The sequence below is a fragment of the Ostrinia nubilalis genome, chromosome 21 (genome assembly GCF_963855985.1).
Source record: "Ostrinia nubilalis chromosome 21, ilOstNubi1.1, whole genome shotgun sequence".
In the NCBI taxonomy this organism is placed as follows: domain Eukaryota; kingdom Metazoa; phylum Arthropoda; class Insecta; order Lepidoptera; family Crambidae; genus Ostrinia; species Ostrinia nubilalis.
This window is the reverse complement of record NC_087108.1, coordinates 11,391,652-11,411,399: the sequence shown is the minus strand read 5'-3', so window position 1 is coordinate 11,411,399 and position 19,748 is coordinate 11,391,652. Positions and strand designations below refer to the sequence as shown.

Sequence of the window (19,748 nt, the reverse complement as noted above, 5' to 3'; positions counted from 1 at the left end):
CAATATGCCGTATGACATTATACTGTGAAAATAGCTAAAATATACTAGCCTTGCCGTTTCAACGTTAGTTAATAATTGCCTTATCTTTCTCACTGCAAAAGCAGCCGAACTGAGCCTTTTTGACAAAGTTTCAATATGAGGACCCCACTGAAGTTTAGCATCTAAAGTGATTCCCAAGAATGTTGTGGAATTTATGCTATTTAATGGTTCATTCTTCACCATTAATTGGGTGGAAACCTGCCCCACATTAGGTAGGGTAAATTTAATGCACTTAGTTTTATTTGCATTTAACAATAAGTTGTTAACAGTGAACCAGTGTAGAACCTGTAAGAGTGTATCATTAATATCGTCAAAATTTACTTTACCTCTATCAACTTTGAAAATGAGATACCTATGTGTCATCAGCAAATAACACAATATCACACAGATCTTTTACAAAGTAAGGAAGGTCATTAATATAAATAAGAAATAGCAAAGGTCCTAATATTGATCCCTGCGGCACACCCATAGTAAGAGGTGCTCCAGAAGGCTCAGTTCCGTTAATACAAACTTTTTGTTTTCTGCCTGTGAGATACGAGTTCAACAGATCAAGTGACTTATTCGAAACACCATAATGTCGCAATTTGTTTAGTAAGGTTTGGTGGTCTACACAATCAAACGCTTTTGAAAGATCACAGAAAATACCAACAGCGTCCTTTTTACTCTCCCAAGCATCAAAGACGAGTTTCAATAGTGCTACCCCAGCGTCAGTAGTGCTTCTACCTTTCGTAAAACCAAATTGCTTATTGTGTAATAATTTGTTAAAAATAAAGTGAGATACAAGTTGGTAGAATATAATTTTCTTAAAAATTTTACTTAGTAGGTACCTACTGGTAGAATAGAAATCGGTCGAAAATTAGAGGGGTGACCCACTCATTTATCGCCAGGCTTGAACAATGGAATTATTTTACTTAACTTCATTAAGCTAGGAAAGCAACCTTGATCAATACATGTATTAAAAATGAATGCAAGGTGAGGAGCTATGGTGTCAATAATTGTTCCAATTATACTGACGGAGATTCCCCAAAAGTCCTCAGTTTTTTTCACATTTAGTTAACTAAAGGTTTAATTAAAAAAATATTGTATTACAATATATATGCCTGAACTGGAGCAGTAGTAAACTGTACTTAGTTATTTAACAAATTAATGGAAAACCCTCATGTTCTGTAATACCTTAGAGTGGTTCTTAACCTGGGGGTAATTACCCCTGCACAGAAACGGAAATACTAGAGGGGTAACACGGGATGGCACGGAAAAGTATTAAAATAGCAATAAACAAAATAATAGTACGGTATAGGCCGCGCCAAACTTATTTAGCAAAGAAATTGCGTGGTGGGGGTAATTTGGCCGTCGTAAAATGTATCGTATGCCTTCGGTTACAGGGTACATTTTACGATGGGCAAATTTACTCCCACCACGAAATTCTTAGATTCTGTAAAGCCTGGTCCGTGAGCACGTAGAATTTTGTCCAATGACCCCAAGCTACCCATCCTTATCGCTCGCGCGTAATTATGTTGCTGTCGCGCTCGCACACTCACTGCGGGCGCCCGTCGTACAGTCGCGACAGCAATATAATTATGCGCGAGCGATAAGGATGGGTAGTTTGGGGTCATTGGACAAAATTCTACGTGCTCACGCACCAGGCTTTAAGAGTCGCAGGAGACCGCCGGCGGTCTCACGGTGGCGTGCCGCGACCGCGCAATGAACACTTTAAAGCTTAGCTAGGGGTAAACTCGCTTCTCATACTTGTTCACAGGGGTAGTGACATTGAAAAGGTTAGGAACCACTGCCTTAGAGCTATAAGGGTATTATTAATTAGTCCTTACCCGACTGCGCCAGAAGGAGTTATTTACTGTTAAGGTAACATCCCGTGAACATTTCCTTAACAAATAAAAAAATGACTGGAACTTTACTGGTAAAGGGTAGGTTGGCTAAATTCAAAAGCATGCTTAATTTTTAGTGTAAGTATTTATTTAAAAAACTTCATTAAAGTATGGTATAATTTACATACTTACCTACTTAGTTGGTACATTAAAAATAGGTACATAATAATATTACATAAATATGCATTAATCCTAACTGGACTGTTTGTCCCAGGTATACATAATTGTCAACAACTTTGAGTGTAGAGTCTCCAACCTTCAGAGGAGTGGGTGCAACACGGACATTAGACATGATTTTTGTCTTGTCCATGTTCATTCTGAGGCCCACTTGTTGAGAGGCTCTACTGAGACCATCGAGCATTGTACCTAGATCCTCCAAGGTCTCAGCCATGACTACGATATCGTCCGCGAATCGAAGGTGGGTGATGTACTCCCGTTGATATTTATGCCAAATCCGTTCCAGTCCAGAAGCTTGAAGACATCTTCCAGGGCGGTGGTAAACAGTTTTGGAGATATGACGTCTCCCTGTCTTACCCCTCGCTGCAACTGGATAGGTTTCGAGTCCCGATCCTGGAGGCGGACCGACATTGTGGCGTTTTTGTACAAACCCCTCAACACTTCGATATATCGATAGTCAATTTGGCACCTTTGGAGAGACTGTAGCACTTCCCAGGTCTCGACCGAATCGAAGGCTTTCTCATAATCCACAAACGCCAGGCAAAGTGGTTGATTATACTCCTCAGTCTTCTGTACAATCTGCCTTAGCGTATGTATGTGGTCTATGGTACTAAAGCCTTTTCGGAAACCGGCTTGTTCGGGAGGCTGGAAGTCGTCGAGCCTGCGAGCGAGACGATCCGCAGTTAGGTAGATCCAACTTCGAGAAAGAGGTCAATCGTCGAATCCAACTCGGATGGGCAGCGTTCGGGAAGCTTCGCCATATACTCACGTCCGAAATACCGCAGTGTCTCAAGTCGAAAGTATTCGACCAATGTGTGTTGCCAGTGATGGTATACGGATCTGAGACGTGGTCGCTTACTATGGGCCTCATAAGAAGGCTCAAGGTCACCCAAAGAGCGATGGAGAGGGCTATGCTCGGAGTTTCCCTGCGTGATCGAATCAGAAAAGAGGAGATCCGCAGGAGAACCAAAGTAACCGACATAGCTCGCAGAATTGCTAAAATCAAGTGGCAGTGGGCGGGGCACATAGCTCGTAGAGACGATGGCCGTTGGGGCAGGAAAGTTCTCGAGTGGCGACCACGGGCTGGTAGACGTAGCGTGGGCAGGCCTCCTACTAGGTGGACCGACGATCTGGTAAAGGTCGCGGGAAGAGCCTGGATGCGGGCAGCGGAGGACCGTTCATTGTGGAAAACCTTGGGGGAGGCCTTTGTCCAGCAGTGGACGTCATTTGGCTGAAACGACGACGATGCATTAATCAATTTTATTTTTAGACACTAGGTTGTCCATAGTTTTATTTTATTAACCCTTAATGCCCAATAAATGCGTTCTTATAATAAAAAAAAGTAAGGAGGCTAATAATAAAAAAAATTAAACCAATTAAGTAGGTAATGACACAACCAACACCGTTTACAAAATTACTGTATTAATAAAATTTCATAGGCATAGGAAAATACAAAAATGATATAACTAAGTTAACGTTAAAGCAAAATTGCCAACAAAAAATGTTGAATGTTGACATGTTTTGTTGATTGTGTAGGGTAAAACGCGCTGGAGACCCTACAAGAGACAACAATGTATAATACCCACCTGTACGAGAACAATTTATTTATTTATTTATTCTCTAAGAAAACCAACAGCGTTTTAATTTCTGAGATTAGATTATAGCTAAAACATGTCCAAATATCATGGCAAATAACAGGTTTTCCTTGCTAAACAAATAGTAGACTGTTGTTGGAAAACCAAGCTAAAAATGGCCAAACAGATAAAGCCATCGTTAGATTGAATGACGCTCCCAAAATCTATAGCAGCAATAATCAGCATAGTCAGCATACTACACGACTATGCCTGTGCCTACATTCTACCCCTGCCAATAAATATTGTTCGCTTACACAATAACAATAAATCTATGATCAACGTAGGTATAGTGACATGGTAAATAAGTCTACATAGGAGAATCTGTCGCCATAGTCCCATCATTTCTATTTTGTGGTCCCAAAGCGACGCAAAGTCGGTCCAAGTTTAAGGTCGATTCACACTTGTCACAGTTCCGGCACAGTGCAAAATATTTTTTCATACATTGTTTATATACAGGGTGTCCCAATAGCAATGGATCCTTGTAACTATCCATTAGCCTCACTATGGTAGGTATCTGATATACAATTTTGACCAGGTAATATTTTAAGATTTTTTTTGTGTTTTTAAAAAATTGTCACATGCGGGATCACGAATTGAATTTTCCTTTACACTTTTTAATTTGTTTTTAAATATTTTGGAACAAGTTTGTTGAATTTCATGAGAAAAACTAATCACAGGTGGCAATTTTCTAAAAATAAAAATGAAAATCTTTAAATCTGTGATATTTTTACTGAGTTGAAAATTTTGATAATAGAGATCGATAGTTGTAAGGTTATCCATTGTTTATGGGACAGCCTGTATATGCCCCCAACCATTGGTTTACTCTACCTACTCGCATTCATTTGGCACTTAGCATTACTTGTTGAAGGTCCTCTGTTCCCAACCGTCTCTGGGCGTGAACTTGAGTGGGATCCCACCGATGGGAGTCGTCACGATCGCCCGTGGGTCGAACTGGAGCTTCTCGGGAGTGCCATCCGCCAGTTCCACGGAGTACTTCTTGAGGATCGTCAGCAGACCAGCCAGAGTTTGCATCTTCGCAAACCTCAGACCTGAAAAAAAAGAACACTTTATTTGGCATAAAAAAACTCATAAAACTCATTTATTTATGCAAGTAGGCTTTTAAAAAGCACTTTTACACGTCCCAATATTAACCCTACCACCGCTTCAGGACCATTAATGGGCCACTGGCCAGTGCTGAGAAGAAGCAGCGCAAGAAACTCAGTCACTATTGGCAGCCTCTTTTTCAAGGGTTTTCAGACGTTAAAATATACATAAGTTATAAATATTTATGCGAGCTAGGCAGTTACGCATCCCAAACATTTTTACCTTTTAAAAATCATCGACTTTACCTATACTATACTAGCCCTTTTTCATAAGCAAAAACAATAATACAGTGTAAACTATACAGGTTCAGGGTGTTGATTTCAACTCTCGCCATATTCGTGATCAGAATAAACTACTTAATCAACACCCTAAATATGGCGAGGATTGAAATCAACATCCTGTACCTATAACGACTCTCAACTCAAGGGACTGAACATTTTTCAACGTTAAGAGCGTTGTCACATTTTTCATGCAGAAATCGAGAATTTGGCAGATTTCGAAATGATTTTAGTCATATAATTTATTGTTATAGCTTCTTTTGACTTATATCATCGTAATTATCATACGTTTTTACGGAATGTCTATTGACAAAATCTCGTTCAAATTGGATTTTTGCCTACGAAAACAGCGAATTTCGAAAGCCCGATTTCCAGGTAACTCGCGAAGGCACAACTTTGAACTAATATTACAACAAATTTATTTCTAAGTAAGAAGAGAGAATGTATTCATTAGAATAAGCATACCCTGAAGAAGAAAGTGTATTGAGAAAATTTTGATGTTTAATTCATTAAAATGCATTTTTATCATGTCTAAGATAGTCAAAATTCGAGAAAATTACTGCAAGAAAACAGGTCACATCTCATAATCTAAAAGTCATTTGGCAACATAAACTACTTTATACTTAAGAAGAAACATAGTACTATTATTGTGTGAAAAAGAAAAAATATCTATCTTCAATCTTCAAATGAAAAATTAATTTGAAAATACTATAAAATCGGGTGCATCAAATGGCATAAATCAGTCGTGCTTTGGCACTCGTAGACGCCGGGTCTATGTCAGTTGACTGCCCACTGACGTATATGCGTCACGCGTGATTTTTTCGTAAATTGTAGTATGATTGAGTACTTTTGATCCGCAAGTATTTTTAATTTATTTGTTTAGGTAAATCGGACTTGTAATTTCTTTCTTTTCAAACTTTTTATTATTTTACTTACAGAATATGGGTAGAATAGATAAAAGATATTATTATGGTATCTGTTTGGTCAAAAAATAAATGACTAATAAAAATTTTAACAGGGTGTCAAAACATTAGTCTATGCTATTGTGTTTCTACCAACATAAAATATACTCTTCCTTACTAATAAAAGTTGAATAGCGTCTGTATGGTCACACAACGCTTCGTCATGTTTTTCCGAAAGTTTAATTACTGACGACTGAATGAAAGAAATTGGTGCGTAACTATTCATCTGATATTAAACGTTTAGTAATAAAGGGGTAGGTCAGGTAAATGGCAAATCCACCAGCGGTCGCTCGATGACACTTAGACAAATAGTTTTATAAAACGTCAACTAAGTTGGTTAGGTATTTGTATTGTAGATACTTATACAGGATGTTAGGTAAATGGGTATATGAGCCAACACTAGCCCATGTTACATGGGCATGTAAATTTTAATTTATAACATCCGATTTGTATGAAAATTAAAATAAATAAAATGAAGATATCAATTTTCTGACTTCACCATACCATTTATATGCCCATGTTAACATGGGCTAGTGTCGGCTCATATACCCATTTACCTAACACCCTGTATACAAATGAACGTATAAAATGAGTTTATTTTTAAAAGTATAAGTAGGTACAGTGTGGAAACGATAAGTGATTTCACTTGATTTTTAATTATACAAGATATCGAGAAACTGTTTAATGTTCCTGTAAGTGCTTCATGAGCTCTTTAAAACAATAACAATAAATAGGTCAAAGAATAAACTGGATCTATGCAAAAAATCAATGTTTCCGAATTTCATACTAAATGTATGCCGCCAGCCATACCTACCATATTAGAAGTGTTAATTTTTTAAATTTAAATTTTTAATTGAGTAATATATAATAATCAAACAACAAACTCGTAAATTGCATTCTTATTTAAATTATTTACGGAAAACATGATTTTAGGTTTAACTTGCTACAATATCATCAAGAGATACTAATTAATAAATACTAAATAAACAGATAAAGGGGACGGCATTAAGGCACTCAGAATTCTCAGAAACCATTGATTTCGTGTTTGTTTGTAACTGTATTAAATGTATGAAAGCTGGAAATATAGGTTTTTTGAATAGATTCAGTTCGTTCTTAAACATATTATTGATGCCGTTTGCTAGGTCTCATGAAGCACTTTTTCAGTAAGTAACCATTTGCTCGACATCTTGTATACCTAGCCTACTATAAGAAATATTCGAGTGAGATCACTTATCGATTATTATTTTCCTCATCCTTATTTGTATTAAATTTAATTCAAATACACTAAGGCTGAGATGCACCACCTAACTTTGACCCTAACTGACAATAACCGGTGTTTTATGTTAGACAGATTTTTGACATCCAAAATTTTGATGTCAATGTTAAAGTAAGACGGTGCAACACGGCCTAACAAATGTATCGTAGACAGTACTTTTTATTTTCTTCATAAATCTTTCTTTTCTTTGTAAAGCTATCTACAAGCTTTTATTTTCTTTGACATCTGGAGTTGTAAAATCTTGCAACTTAAAATTTACTTACTTCCCGTTTTCCCATTGAGCTGAAATTTTGCATGTCTACACAGGCATGCAAAATTTCGTTTCATTTCGCACTAAATAATTTAATTTACACGTGTTTTCATGCGATGGCCAAGTCAATATATTTATGTAAAAAGTTAATGATTTCCTGGACTGGATTTGGTATTAATGGATCTCACAACTTTTTACCGTAGAACAACTGAGTAGTGAGACTTGGTTTTTTGACAAGTATTGTTTTTGATCGGTTTGTATTACAGAACGCATGTGTACCTAATGGGATAACTGTTTAAAAACACGATTAGATAAATTTTGCTCTATGGATAAAAATCTTAAAGTTACCTCTGATTTTTTAGCATTATACGACCGTGGTTTATAATAATAAATTCTATAAAATCACAATGATATCAGTATTTACCTCTTTGATTTCACTTGTTTAGATTTACAAAAACTAAATATTTATTATTAACTTTTAGATAATAATTTGAATGGCGCTTACGATGTTTAGTTACGAGCTCTTTGATGGACACAGATATTATAGATAACGTTTAAAAAATGGCACGCTCGTTTTCATACATTTCATTCTATTTATTTAACCTATCCATATTTATGTGCGGAAACGTCACAAAATCAGAATAAATTTTAATTTTTCCATCCCACATCATAAAAACTAAAAAGTCAAAAGTAAAATTTAAATAGTAAATATTTTTCATAAACAAGCTTTTGATGCTGTAAAAAGAATAAAATAAAACATAAATTCTTTCAAACCCATCAACTTATTACTTTACTCAATTTAAAGATTAAAAACTTGTCGCGGGATTTACTAGTGTAAAAAATACATTAGCTAATTACGTAACTTGATTTTGCTAAAAGTCTGATCTGAGAAAAAATGAAATAGGTAAATTGTACATTATTTCTTTATTATTATGTATGATGTACTGTCTTAGGTACGATACAACTACGGATTAAGATCGTTTAGTCGACGCAGCGTTGAAATTGTACAGATAAATGCAGTTTGCGCACTCACTACGCGACGTCAAGCAATAAAAACCTAAAATTCGAACGCCAACTTTTTGCTACAACGCTCTTAAGTATAGATAGAGTGTTCGATAAACGGAGTGACACGGTAAAGCGATTGGAAACAATGTATTCCAACATAGTCAAGAAATTTTGACGTTATAAGGAGTTTTTCGTTTAGTTGAGTAACGTTATATAGAGTTTACACTGTATTAAAAAAGTGCCAAAAAGGATAGGAGTAGGACAGAAAATCGCAAATGTTATAGTTTTCTAATTGCCATTCTTTTTATTCAAACAAACGGTAATGAGATACAAAAACGGTAACGAGATATGTTTAAGTAGGTACTTTGAAGCAATGCGCGTGATTTGTATTGTATTTTATTCTAAGTATTCTATTTGCACGTAGCAGGTAGCCTTGTAGTACCTATACATCGAATTGCCGAAGTTAAATATTATCAACCGATTACATTTTCTAGTAAGTACTTATCTATCTGATTATTTTTAATTATCTACACGAGATAACAGTACTTGTTGCTATCCTATTAATCTGTTTAACAATTTACCTAAGTTGTTAAATAACAAGGTAGGTACTTGCAACAGTTACAACCAAAGATAGGTTTAAGTAGCTTACACAAATAAGTAAATCACACAAATAATTTACACAAATAATTTAGATATTATCTACAACTCGATGTCAATTTTATAGGTCTCCGATTTCATAGAATGTATAGTGTACCTTTTATTTCGACGAAATCAGCTATATGTCATAATAGGCTCTTTTAGTTGCCTTAAATATACATAGATACTTGTCTGCCAATTAGGTACATTATCCAAAAATATTGGATATGTATATTTATATTTGTCAATCAAACAAGTAATTAAATTATACATAGTCAATCAAACAAGTAATGAAATTAAATCTATACTTCTATACTAATATTATAAAGCTGAAGAGTTTGTTTGTTTGTTTGGTTGAACGCGCTTATCTCAGAAACTACTAGACCGATTTGAAAAATTATTTTTGTGTTGGATAGCCCCTTAGTTCCTGAAGGCTTTAGGCTATATATTATCACGCTAAGACCAATAGGAGCGGAGCACCAATGAAGAATGTTTCAAATCAGTGATTTTTTTCCTTTTGAGGGCTGACGCTGCGTAAACGGTTAAATTTTCGCCAAAATCATGTATGACAGGATTGTTCCCCTTTAAAAGTTCTAAAAAAAGTCCGCGATAGCATATGTCTATCTTTTAAGGTTGGCTCATAGTAACCTTTTTTATGCAAAAAAAATCTGTTTTAAAATAATGCATTATTGCATTATTATTATTAGTGCATTTTTTACAATCATGTCATGTTAAAGACTATCATACTCTAGGGGCCTCCACTTAACCGCGGAGCGGGTGCTGCGTGCGCTCGCCTAACAATGCATAGTAGGAATGCGTGACAGTCATGCCGCGGGCACCTGCTTGCGCTGTACCTACATAAACTCATTTTCGCTCATTTTCCATTTTTTGCCTATCCAAAGTCATTATTCCACTTTTTTTTTTTTTTTTTGAAGGGACGCGCGCTGGTAGCTTGAGGAGCTTTTCCAGCTTCACCGGGCAGAGTGGCGAGTACAGAAGGTACTCTAGCCGTTTGGCGATCGTCGGTGCGCGTGCCGACGAGGCCGAGTGTGGGCTTCGCGAAGCGAAGCCCAGGCTCGTCCGCGTCGGTCGCAGACCGACGTTCGCGATCGGGCCGTATCGAGCGCATAAGGCGCCCGATCAGTGGCGAACCCAACTAGAGGGTTGCCCACCGCGGTGTTGGACCAAAGTCCAGCCTACGGCGGGCTCACTCTAGTGGGCCCGATCGAGGGGACTACGGACGCGGCCTGAGGGCGCGTCATTATTCCACGCGGACGAAGTCGCGGGCATACATAGTTATGATGCCTTGAAGTTCCGCGTGACGTCACAAAGTGACTTGAATGACGTGAACTTTTGACGTTACGTACGGGCCTCTTCTTTAAACTTTGGCGCGATGTAGGTATATCTTTAAATTTTCATATGTACCTAGTTGTATTTTATGCTAAGTTAACGGACGGATTAATTCAAACTCTTCCTCTTTTACCCGGGAAACATCCCTGGTGCCGCCATAATATATTCATATTCTATTTGAAACTTTCGGGGCTAATCTTAGGTCTTTTAATGTTAATTCACATGAATATCAATGTTTCGCCAGCAGACACTTTAGAATCCTTCCTCCTTCCCCCTTTCTTATCTTCCCTCTCCCTTGCCCGCATACAAGGTGCCCTTGAGCGAGTGAGAGGAAAGCATCGAGAGATTCGCAACATCTACGCCCTCTGCATCGATTAGATAGAGGATCATCAGTTTGGCTTGCAATGTGACGTTGAAAGCACCTCCCGCGCCGCGTTCAGTCCCACTGTCACAGCTCTGAGCCCCGATTACGCTAATTTTTAATTTCTCCAATACAGACGCGCTTCTTCGATTCTGAGATACGATTGGTCAAAACAGTTGACGTCAGCTGGCGTTACTGGCTGTAACTGGCGTCCAGGTGGTATCGTCTGCCTGGACGTCTTCTTCGATGATGATGATCGAGTTAGGAGGTATTTCACACACCCAATGCACTGCACCATATGTGGTCCACGAAATACACTCGCGGGAGATCTCCAAATGCGATTAACACAATATAAAACGTTAAATAAATTCAAGTCCTGTACTATGTCGATTCTATAAAATTCTAACCGATTACGCTAATTTTTAACGTCTCCAATACAGATATACGATTGGTCAAAACAGTTGAAGGCAAAAATATGTAATATAAACCGCGAAACCAACACCTACAGACTACAGTCCACTCCAGGAGTTTCGACTTCTAACCGCGGTGTGAAGGAAATGGGTGAATATCCCAAGCACGTTTTTTACGCGGCGGAGCTGAGAATCGACTGGAGAAATGTAACTGGAGCGATGTATTTTTTTCTGTATATAGTTTAACAGCGTTTTACACGATAGCAAAGTCTTCAGGAAAATAGGTAGTTATTTTATGTGCTGAAAAAATTTTCAAAGACCCAAAATCTAATAGCGGTGGCGTGTCCTGACTCTATTTCTACTCATAAATTGTGTTATTCCTTCTTTCTCGGGGATTCTAGTAATTTAAGAATAATATAGTCATAAAATACATTAAATGAGACTTCCAAATGATATGAAAGAAATGTAATATTTCATTATTTAAGTGTTTTAAATAGCCTTTCAAAAATGTCCCACGAGAAAAAGCAATTACAGTGGCTCAATTTCGACACTCTCTTACTTCTCCAAAGAAGCTTTGAGAGACGTAGAGTTCTGCTTCCCTGCATCAATCAGCTGTGTTCTCCTGATCAGGCAATAAAAACTTGCGACTTGTGGTATTGTTTTTCCAGTAGACATGAAAATATTTGTATCAGCGGCACAGGAATACAAAATTTTTCAATTCCGCTGACAAGTGTATGAGTGAAAACTACTGACTTAGATGCTAAACGATTGTTTTACATGATTAAAGTTTGGTATTTTGTTGTATCTGCATACAGAAACTATTGATCAGAATTATAGTTTTCTTTATAATTTGAATTTTGTAACAGTTTTTTAATTTCGGTGGCGCAATTTCGGTGGCTCCGGTGGCGAATCTATTGCCAGAATTGGTCTTATTGGCTCTGGAGCATTGTACCTAGGTCTACTAAGGTATCAGCCATAACTACAATATCGTCAGTTAGTCGAAGTTGTGTGATGTACTCGCCGTATATTGATACTGAGCTCGCTCTAGCTCAGAAGCTTGAAAACCTCTAAGTGGAGGCAGTGAAAACTTTAAGAGATTATGGTGTCTCCCTCTCTGAACCCTCGCAGCAACCAGATAAGTTTCAAGTTCTGATCTTGGAGGAGGGCTGATATGATGAAGTTTTCATACAAATACTTCATAAGTTGCAGTCAATTTGCACAGTCAATTTGGCGCCATTAAAGAGACTGTAGCACAGCCCAGGTCTTGACCGAATCGAAGAAGGTTTTCTTATAGTACAAAAAGGCCAATAATAATGACTGATTATAGTCCTCAGTCTTCTGCATAATTTGACGCAACATTAAATATGTACGTAGTATTACGAACGTCTTTTCGAAAATTAGGTTTTCTGGGAGACTCAATGTTGGATAACGAGACAGTCATATTTCAGGAAAAAACGCACCTGACTCTGGACCATCGCCAACGTCCATGTAATTCCAGTCTCTACCACCTCCATGTCTTATTTTTTGGGTTCTCGGCCAATGAACATGGTGGTATTTAAGGGGACTTTAGTACTAGCATTCCATCTGATTTCATAAGCTCAGTTGTGATTTCATCATCTCCTGGTACATATCTTTTTGTTTTTAATAGGGCATTCTAATCTCGCTCAAGCTAAAGTCTAGGATATTATTATCTTCGCTATAGTGTCGGGATAATCTCGATCTTCAGCCTAATTACTAGTAGTGCTTCTTAATCTCTTCTAGCAGCTTAGGCATTTACCAAAATGGTTCTGCTATCCTCGTTATTCATGTTGGTATATTAAATTTGGTAATCGCAAATACATAATTTTGATTTATTACACAAAATCGCCTCTATAATACACTTTGTATCAGCGTGAGGACTTGGATTGCTATTTAAACATCCATACTAAGTAGAATCTTAAAAACAGATGAGAATAGTCCTGAAACAGCTAAAATTTCCCTAGCCTCGTAGGTTGCAATCTATTCTACCACTCGAGCTGAAAATTCGTGGGGTTTTGGAGCTGGATTAGCACTGGTCGTGGCTTAGACTTCATCAGTCGACATCTTTTGAGCTTCTTTTATTCGGCATTCTTCTATTTCGGTGATCGCTTCTTCTTCTACCTCGGTCCCCCACTGTAGAGGATCGCAACCACAGATAGTGTTCCTCCATAGACCGCGGTCATAAGCTGTGTGGTGATCGGTGATCGCAAATGTGATTAAATTGCCTGTTCTTCTAAAAAATGACGCCTACATTTTGTTTTTTGCAGTACTATTAAGGTGCAGCTCAGTACAATTTTACAGTTCTGGTATCTTTTTCTAGGCCTAGGCCTCTTCATGAAGCTGGCTGGATTTAGTCCTCCGTTTCTTAATTGCACTACTTTCATTTAGTAATGTAATGTGTTCGTTCAGTAGCTGGTATAGATCTAGAAATATCATCATACTTAATCTCCAGTTCGCATGGTCTTTAGCGAATAATTAGTTGCGTAATTCTGAGTGTAGGATAGGTATGATACCATCATGAAAACTTGGCTAGCCTGGACCAACATTTTTACTTATGGAAGATAAACCTAATACCAACCTAGGGCAGTTGGTCGCCCTCCCGGGACTAGAGTTGGTTTCTGGGATTGAGGGTCATGTATGATGTCTTTGTGATGAGTCTAGAACAACGGGGCTGCTGGCGGCTAAAGCCAGAAAGTTTTGGATTTGTTTTCTATGGAGGGATTTGCCGTTATCACCATGCTTAGCAGGCTGGTTGGTAGTTCCAGTATGGTAGTGTAATATCTGGAAAGATACTGCAGCGCTTCCTCCAGTATTTTGATTCCTTAGTCGCCTTTTACGACTCACATGGGAAGATCTGATGCTTTTTAGGGTCACAACACAGGCCTAAATATTTTTGCCAATTATAAACATCATTACTGGATTTTAATACTTAATTGATTACAAATAAATAAGTAATTTGAGACAATAGTCCATAACATTCCTAATTCCGCTGTATAAATAAATTTCGGTGGATTGGTTCTTAATCTCGGTGGCTCAAATACAATTTCGGTGGCTCTTGATAATTTCAAATTAACATATCTCGAGAAGTATTAATAATATTTTGATCTCTACCATATCATTGAATAACACAAGTCATTTACTATTATTTCTGCCACAAAAAAGTTTTAGAAAGTGAAAATAAAAATTCGCCACCGGAATTAGGCAAAAAACGAGTTTGTTGATATTCACCCAAATAATTTACTCTTCATACTAACGGTGGCTCCATATTGTTTTTGGCCACACCAATCCCTATTGAAAATCGGGGGCCGTGTCAGGAGTGGCCTAGGAGAGGGGGGGCAAAACAAGTTTCTGACTTGGCTCCTTCTAAGCGACTTCCATGTGTCCATGGCGTCCACCACGGGGGCAAGACACTGTTATTTGGCTTTGGTTATGGTTGCCTATTATACCTAACGTAATATTAAAGTGCAATATTAAGTAGGTACCTGCATAATGATAATATGCAATTATTATCATAATTAACATTATGCTAATCACGGTGACTCTACAGATACAAGCACGCGACGCGATAGGTACAGTCGACGGCAAATCGGACTCATTTGGAAAATACCGCTTAAAACAACGGCATAAGATGAAATATGATGCCACAGAGTTCAGCTTGATGTGCTCTGTACTTCCACCAACTGATAAAGAGGCCCGATAATATTAAATATTTAATATAATAGAAGGTCAAGCAAGTTCATTTATAAAATATGATGTATGAGGTACTCGTACCTACAACACAAAACAAACATCGACGCAAAAGAAGTGTTATTTATAAATTACTAGCTGTGCCCGCGACTTCGTAGCGTGTATAGTTTGAATAGTATTTCTAGTTTTTGCAACATTTTTCTTTACTGATCCGCCCCTATTGGCTGTAGGGTGATGTTATTATACTTGTAGCTTAAAGCCTTCCTCGATGAATGCGCTATCCAACACAAAAATAACACACTCGTGAAAACATAATAATATAAAATATGTCAGCCGATGACATTATGTTTTTTGCCTCACTTTAGACATAGCACTTGTTTGTATAAAAATTTGATATCCATCTAGGTGTTATTAGTCCAAGTGTACATACCAATACATATTCTCGGTCCTTCCCCGAAGGGAATGTATGTGTAAGGCTTGATATTTTGTTTATTTTCAGGCAGGAACCTCTCGGGCTTGAACGCTTCAGGATCCGGGAAGAAATCTGGATTGTGGTGCAGGTGGTACATAGGAATGTGCACGCGACTCTCCTTCTCTAAAGTCAGGCCAGACGGGAACGTGTAGTCTTCCGCCACCTCCCTCGTCATGACTCCAACCACGGGATATAAACGCAGCGCCTCATCAACACAGGCTTCTGTATACGTCAGCGAGGTCACGCAATCATAGCCCAACTTATTCTCACGCGCTTTCAAATACTCATCTATTTCTTCTTGAACGCGTCTCTGCTCCTCCTTATGCTTCGCCAGTTCATACAAAGTGTATGCCATCGTCGTGGCCGAGGTCTCGAAGCCAGCAGTAAAGAACAACACACAGCTAGCCACCATCAGGTCATCGTCCACATCCAACACAACCTTCTTATTCCCCCCATCCTTAGCGCTGCTTATGCTGTCTCCAGTAATGTATTTGTTGTTCTTCAGATTCAGAATGCAGTCAATAAAATCGTTTCGGGCGGTTGGTTTGTAATCCCTGGCCTTGAAAATATTTGTCAGAATAGTATTGAAGAACGTATTAACGTCTACAGGGAAAAACTTAAGTCCCACGCCATAGAATACGGATGGCCACATAGTTCTTGCATTCCACAACAAAGCTCTTATTACGGAGATTTCTAGAATCTTACTGCCCATGACGATGAAAGGATTTTGTACAGATTGCAACATTGCATTGGTTTCAATCCCAAAAGCGCAAGATCCAATGGATTCAATGAGGATCAGTACTGTTGTAGAAAATTCAATAAAACTAGTATCTACGTTAATCTTTAAGACATAAGAAAGATATATCTTTTTGAATTATCCAAATCGGACCATTACTTACGAAGATATTAAGTAATAAACATAGGCCGTTTTTGCCGCTAAAAGTCAACGTACGCAAGGCCGCGTGACGTCACTATATCCGAATCGAGCGCAGCCGGCGTACTATTGGGATGGAAAATATTTTTTTCCGGCTAAACTATCAGTTTTAGAAAAAAACTTTTAATAACATTTATTCTTCAAAATAAAGTAACCTATCGACCAGTAATTTTTAAAAATAAAAATTGTGAAAAATAAGTATTGCTATGTCCAAAAACCACATTTTCATAGGATTCGATGCAATGCGGAGACGCGGTTGGGGTGAGTGTAACTTAATGATTGTTTGTATTGAACATAATAATACATAATATGATGCTAATACCCAGTTTCTGGCCTGGGGGAGGGGTCAAGTCATAACCAGTTTCTATGGGCTGGGGGGAGGGGCTAGCCTTACCCAGCTTATGGCCTGGGGGAGGGGGGGGGGGGTCAAGTCATACCCAGTTTCTGGCATTTCTGGCATGGGGGGGGTGTCATACCCAGCTTCTGGCCGAAGGGGAGTCATATCCAGCTTATGCTTAAGGCCTGGGGGTAGGGGCAAGCATTACCTAGCTTCTGGCCTGGGGGGAGGGGGAGGGGTCAAGTCATACCCAGTTTCGGGCCGGGGGGGGGGGGGGGGGGGGGTAAATCATACCCAACTTCTGGCCGAGGGGGAAGTCATGCCCAGCTTATGACCTGGGGAGAGGAGAGGGGCGGGGTAGTCATACCCAGCTTCTAGGCTAAGATTAAATAGATTTTCAGCACGGAGCGGCTGTCCTTTCCTGCAGCAGCTGGCCCGCCCATGGGAACGGCGAATAGATAGGTAGGTGCGTAGGTTTAACTCAGAAAAACTAAATAACAGGTAGGTATTGCGTGTACATCGAAATTATTTTCATAGCAATGTCTTGTAGCCTAGGCAGAGTGTATCTGCCTCAGCTATACCTTATTGTTAGAAGTAAATAAATTAATACTTATACATTTTTATATTTTACTTGGAAGAAGATATGACTCTAACAACACTTATGAACACTTTATTTGAATAAATCACCAAATATACCACCGCGGAGACCCCAATCGCGTCTCTGCGTGCCATTGAATCGTATGAGCGTATGGATTTTTTGCGTTATTTTTCACAATTTCTATTTTTAAAAATTACCTATCGATAGCTTTCTTTATTCTGATGAATAAATGTCATTACAAGTTTTTCTCTAAAACTGATAATTTGGCTAGAAAAAAATATATTCTATCCACGCAGTACGCCGGCAGCGTTCGGATCGGATATAATGACGTCATCGTCCCCGCGCCGGGCGGTCAGTGAACTTTTTTAGTAATTTGGCCATAACTTCGTCAATTTTTGTCGTAGAACAAAAATTTTTGCACTGTGTGTTAAGGATTTCTTAGCCCTATAAATCTGCATTCACAGCTAAAAATCGAAATGATCCTCATTGTGTACCTAGCAGTAAGCGTTCTTGCTTCAATGACATCAGATACGCTTGTCTCCATGTCCAGTGACTTTTCGAAGGTGTGGCAGCATTCTACTATCAAGCCAAACATGAGTTTCATTTTCACTGTCGTGAAGAGGGGAGTGAGGTTCTGACGGATGACCTTCCATCTGTCCCCGTAAGTGAAGAACAGGTTCTGCGTGAAAACTTCATTGTGCGTGTACTTGGACAAATCCCGGCTGCTGAAGTAATAGAAGTCCTTGGTCAGAATAAGCTTTAATATTTCAGGGTCTTGCACCAGGAGAGCTGGGTTCGAGCCGTAAAACGTCCCCACGTAAGGCTCGTTAGGGAAAGTTCTGCAAATGTCCTGCGCTATTTCTCCCATAATATATCTCTTCAATAGAATGTGATCTCCGTAATTTCCAAGGATCCGCTTTGGCTTTAGGTACGGCACTTTCTTCTTGTCCCAGTAGTTGTGGTTTCTCGTAGTAACATAGTATAGCCATGAAAGCGCAATCACTATTAAGGCCGGGTAGCAGAGAAAATGGCGAAAATGAGGTTTTCATTTTTCATTTTTGAGGTACTAAACAGTAAAAGATTTTTATTGGGCATAGTTGAGGATGTTTTCTAGGGCTATTAACGGATGGAAACACGATTTGATGAAGTTGACTCGATAGAATAAATTCCCAAAGTTACCTCTATTCGTTTTCTATTTATGGTTTTATTTTTAAAATAAGCGATTTGAGATTCTAAATCTTTTACTAAACTAAAGTTCAGAAATAACTCGAGGGCTTTTAACGGATGAAATTTTTATATTGCGTCTTATTTAGTTACTATGTTAAAAAATGTGGAAAAAATCGTCCATGACGGCTTGGACAATCTCAATCAGTCGCGCGGTGGCGCTTACGGAGGACGGACGCGTGTCAGTTTTTTGGTCGTGACAGTTCGCGATTTGTCAATATTTTTGACAATGATGACTTTGATGAGTCACAGTATAATAATATCAGTGTTACTGGAGAAAGCTTAAATTTTTGAGAATTTAAAATTATCAATTTTGTCTACCTATTGAAATTTAAATCGTTCGCATCCTTTTAAACGAAGAATCTACTCATGATACATAGTACATTCCTCAAATATGAGACAAAACCAATGAGTTAAAATTACATTTTAATAGTACCTACATACAATCGTCTTACACTCTTTAGAAGAGCACACTGACACAAATAAATAATAAAAAATACTGTCTAAGGTCTGTAGCTAAAGGTCTAAGCTGTAAGATAGAAGAATCTTCTAGCCAAAAAGATGGCAGATGCAGCATATGTCAACGGATTTAAAACTGGAGTTCATATGGCTGCTTTGGATTCGGTGGAAAGGCGTGCCAGAAGACTTATCGACAGCCCTACCCTTGTTGAAGCGGCGCTCCAGGAACTTGACCATCGCCGTAAGGTAGCATCCCTATCGGTTTTCTACAGGCTACACTTCGGAGAATGTGCGAAAGAATTACACGAATTAATTCCACCAGCCCCCTTCCATCATCGGGGAACCAGACGCAGGTTAGCGTACCATCCCTATATTGATGACATTCCACCAGCTCGCACTAAGCGTTTCGATGACTCTTTTATAATGCGAACAGCTAGGGACTGGAATTCGTTGCCTGCTGCTGTCTTTCCCGAAAACTATAATCCGGGCCTCTTCAAGGCGAGAGTGAATAAGCACTTACAGGGCAGATATGTACCATCCTAGACTGCATCCCACTTAACATCAGGTGCGATTGTGGTCAAATACCTGCCTGGTTATGCATAAAAAAAAATTAAAAAAAAAATATGACTGGGTGAATTTCAACAAGTGCATATT

General features: G+C 38.5%; 2 protein-coding genes across 2 annotated transcripts in view; both read right to left on the bottom strand.

Annotated features, from left to right (window-relative positions):
- Nucleotides 1-19,748, bottom strand: part of LOC135082395 (uncharacterized) — a 211,957-nt gene that overhangs the window by 44,362 nt on the left and 147,847 nt on the right. The gene's annotated exons all lie outside the window — the stretch shown is intronic.
- Nucleotides 1,989-18,438, bottom strand: LOC135082394 (cytochrome P450 6B2-like; the record flags this gene model as incomplete). The annotated part of the gene is made up of 3 exons (XM_063977189.1): nt 1,989-4,782; nt 15,501-16,329; nt 17,896-18,438. Coding segments are annotated over 3 exons (1,566 nt in total), but the record flags the coding sequence as incomplete, so codon positions are not given.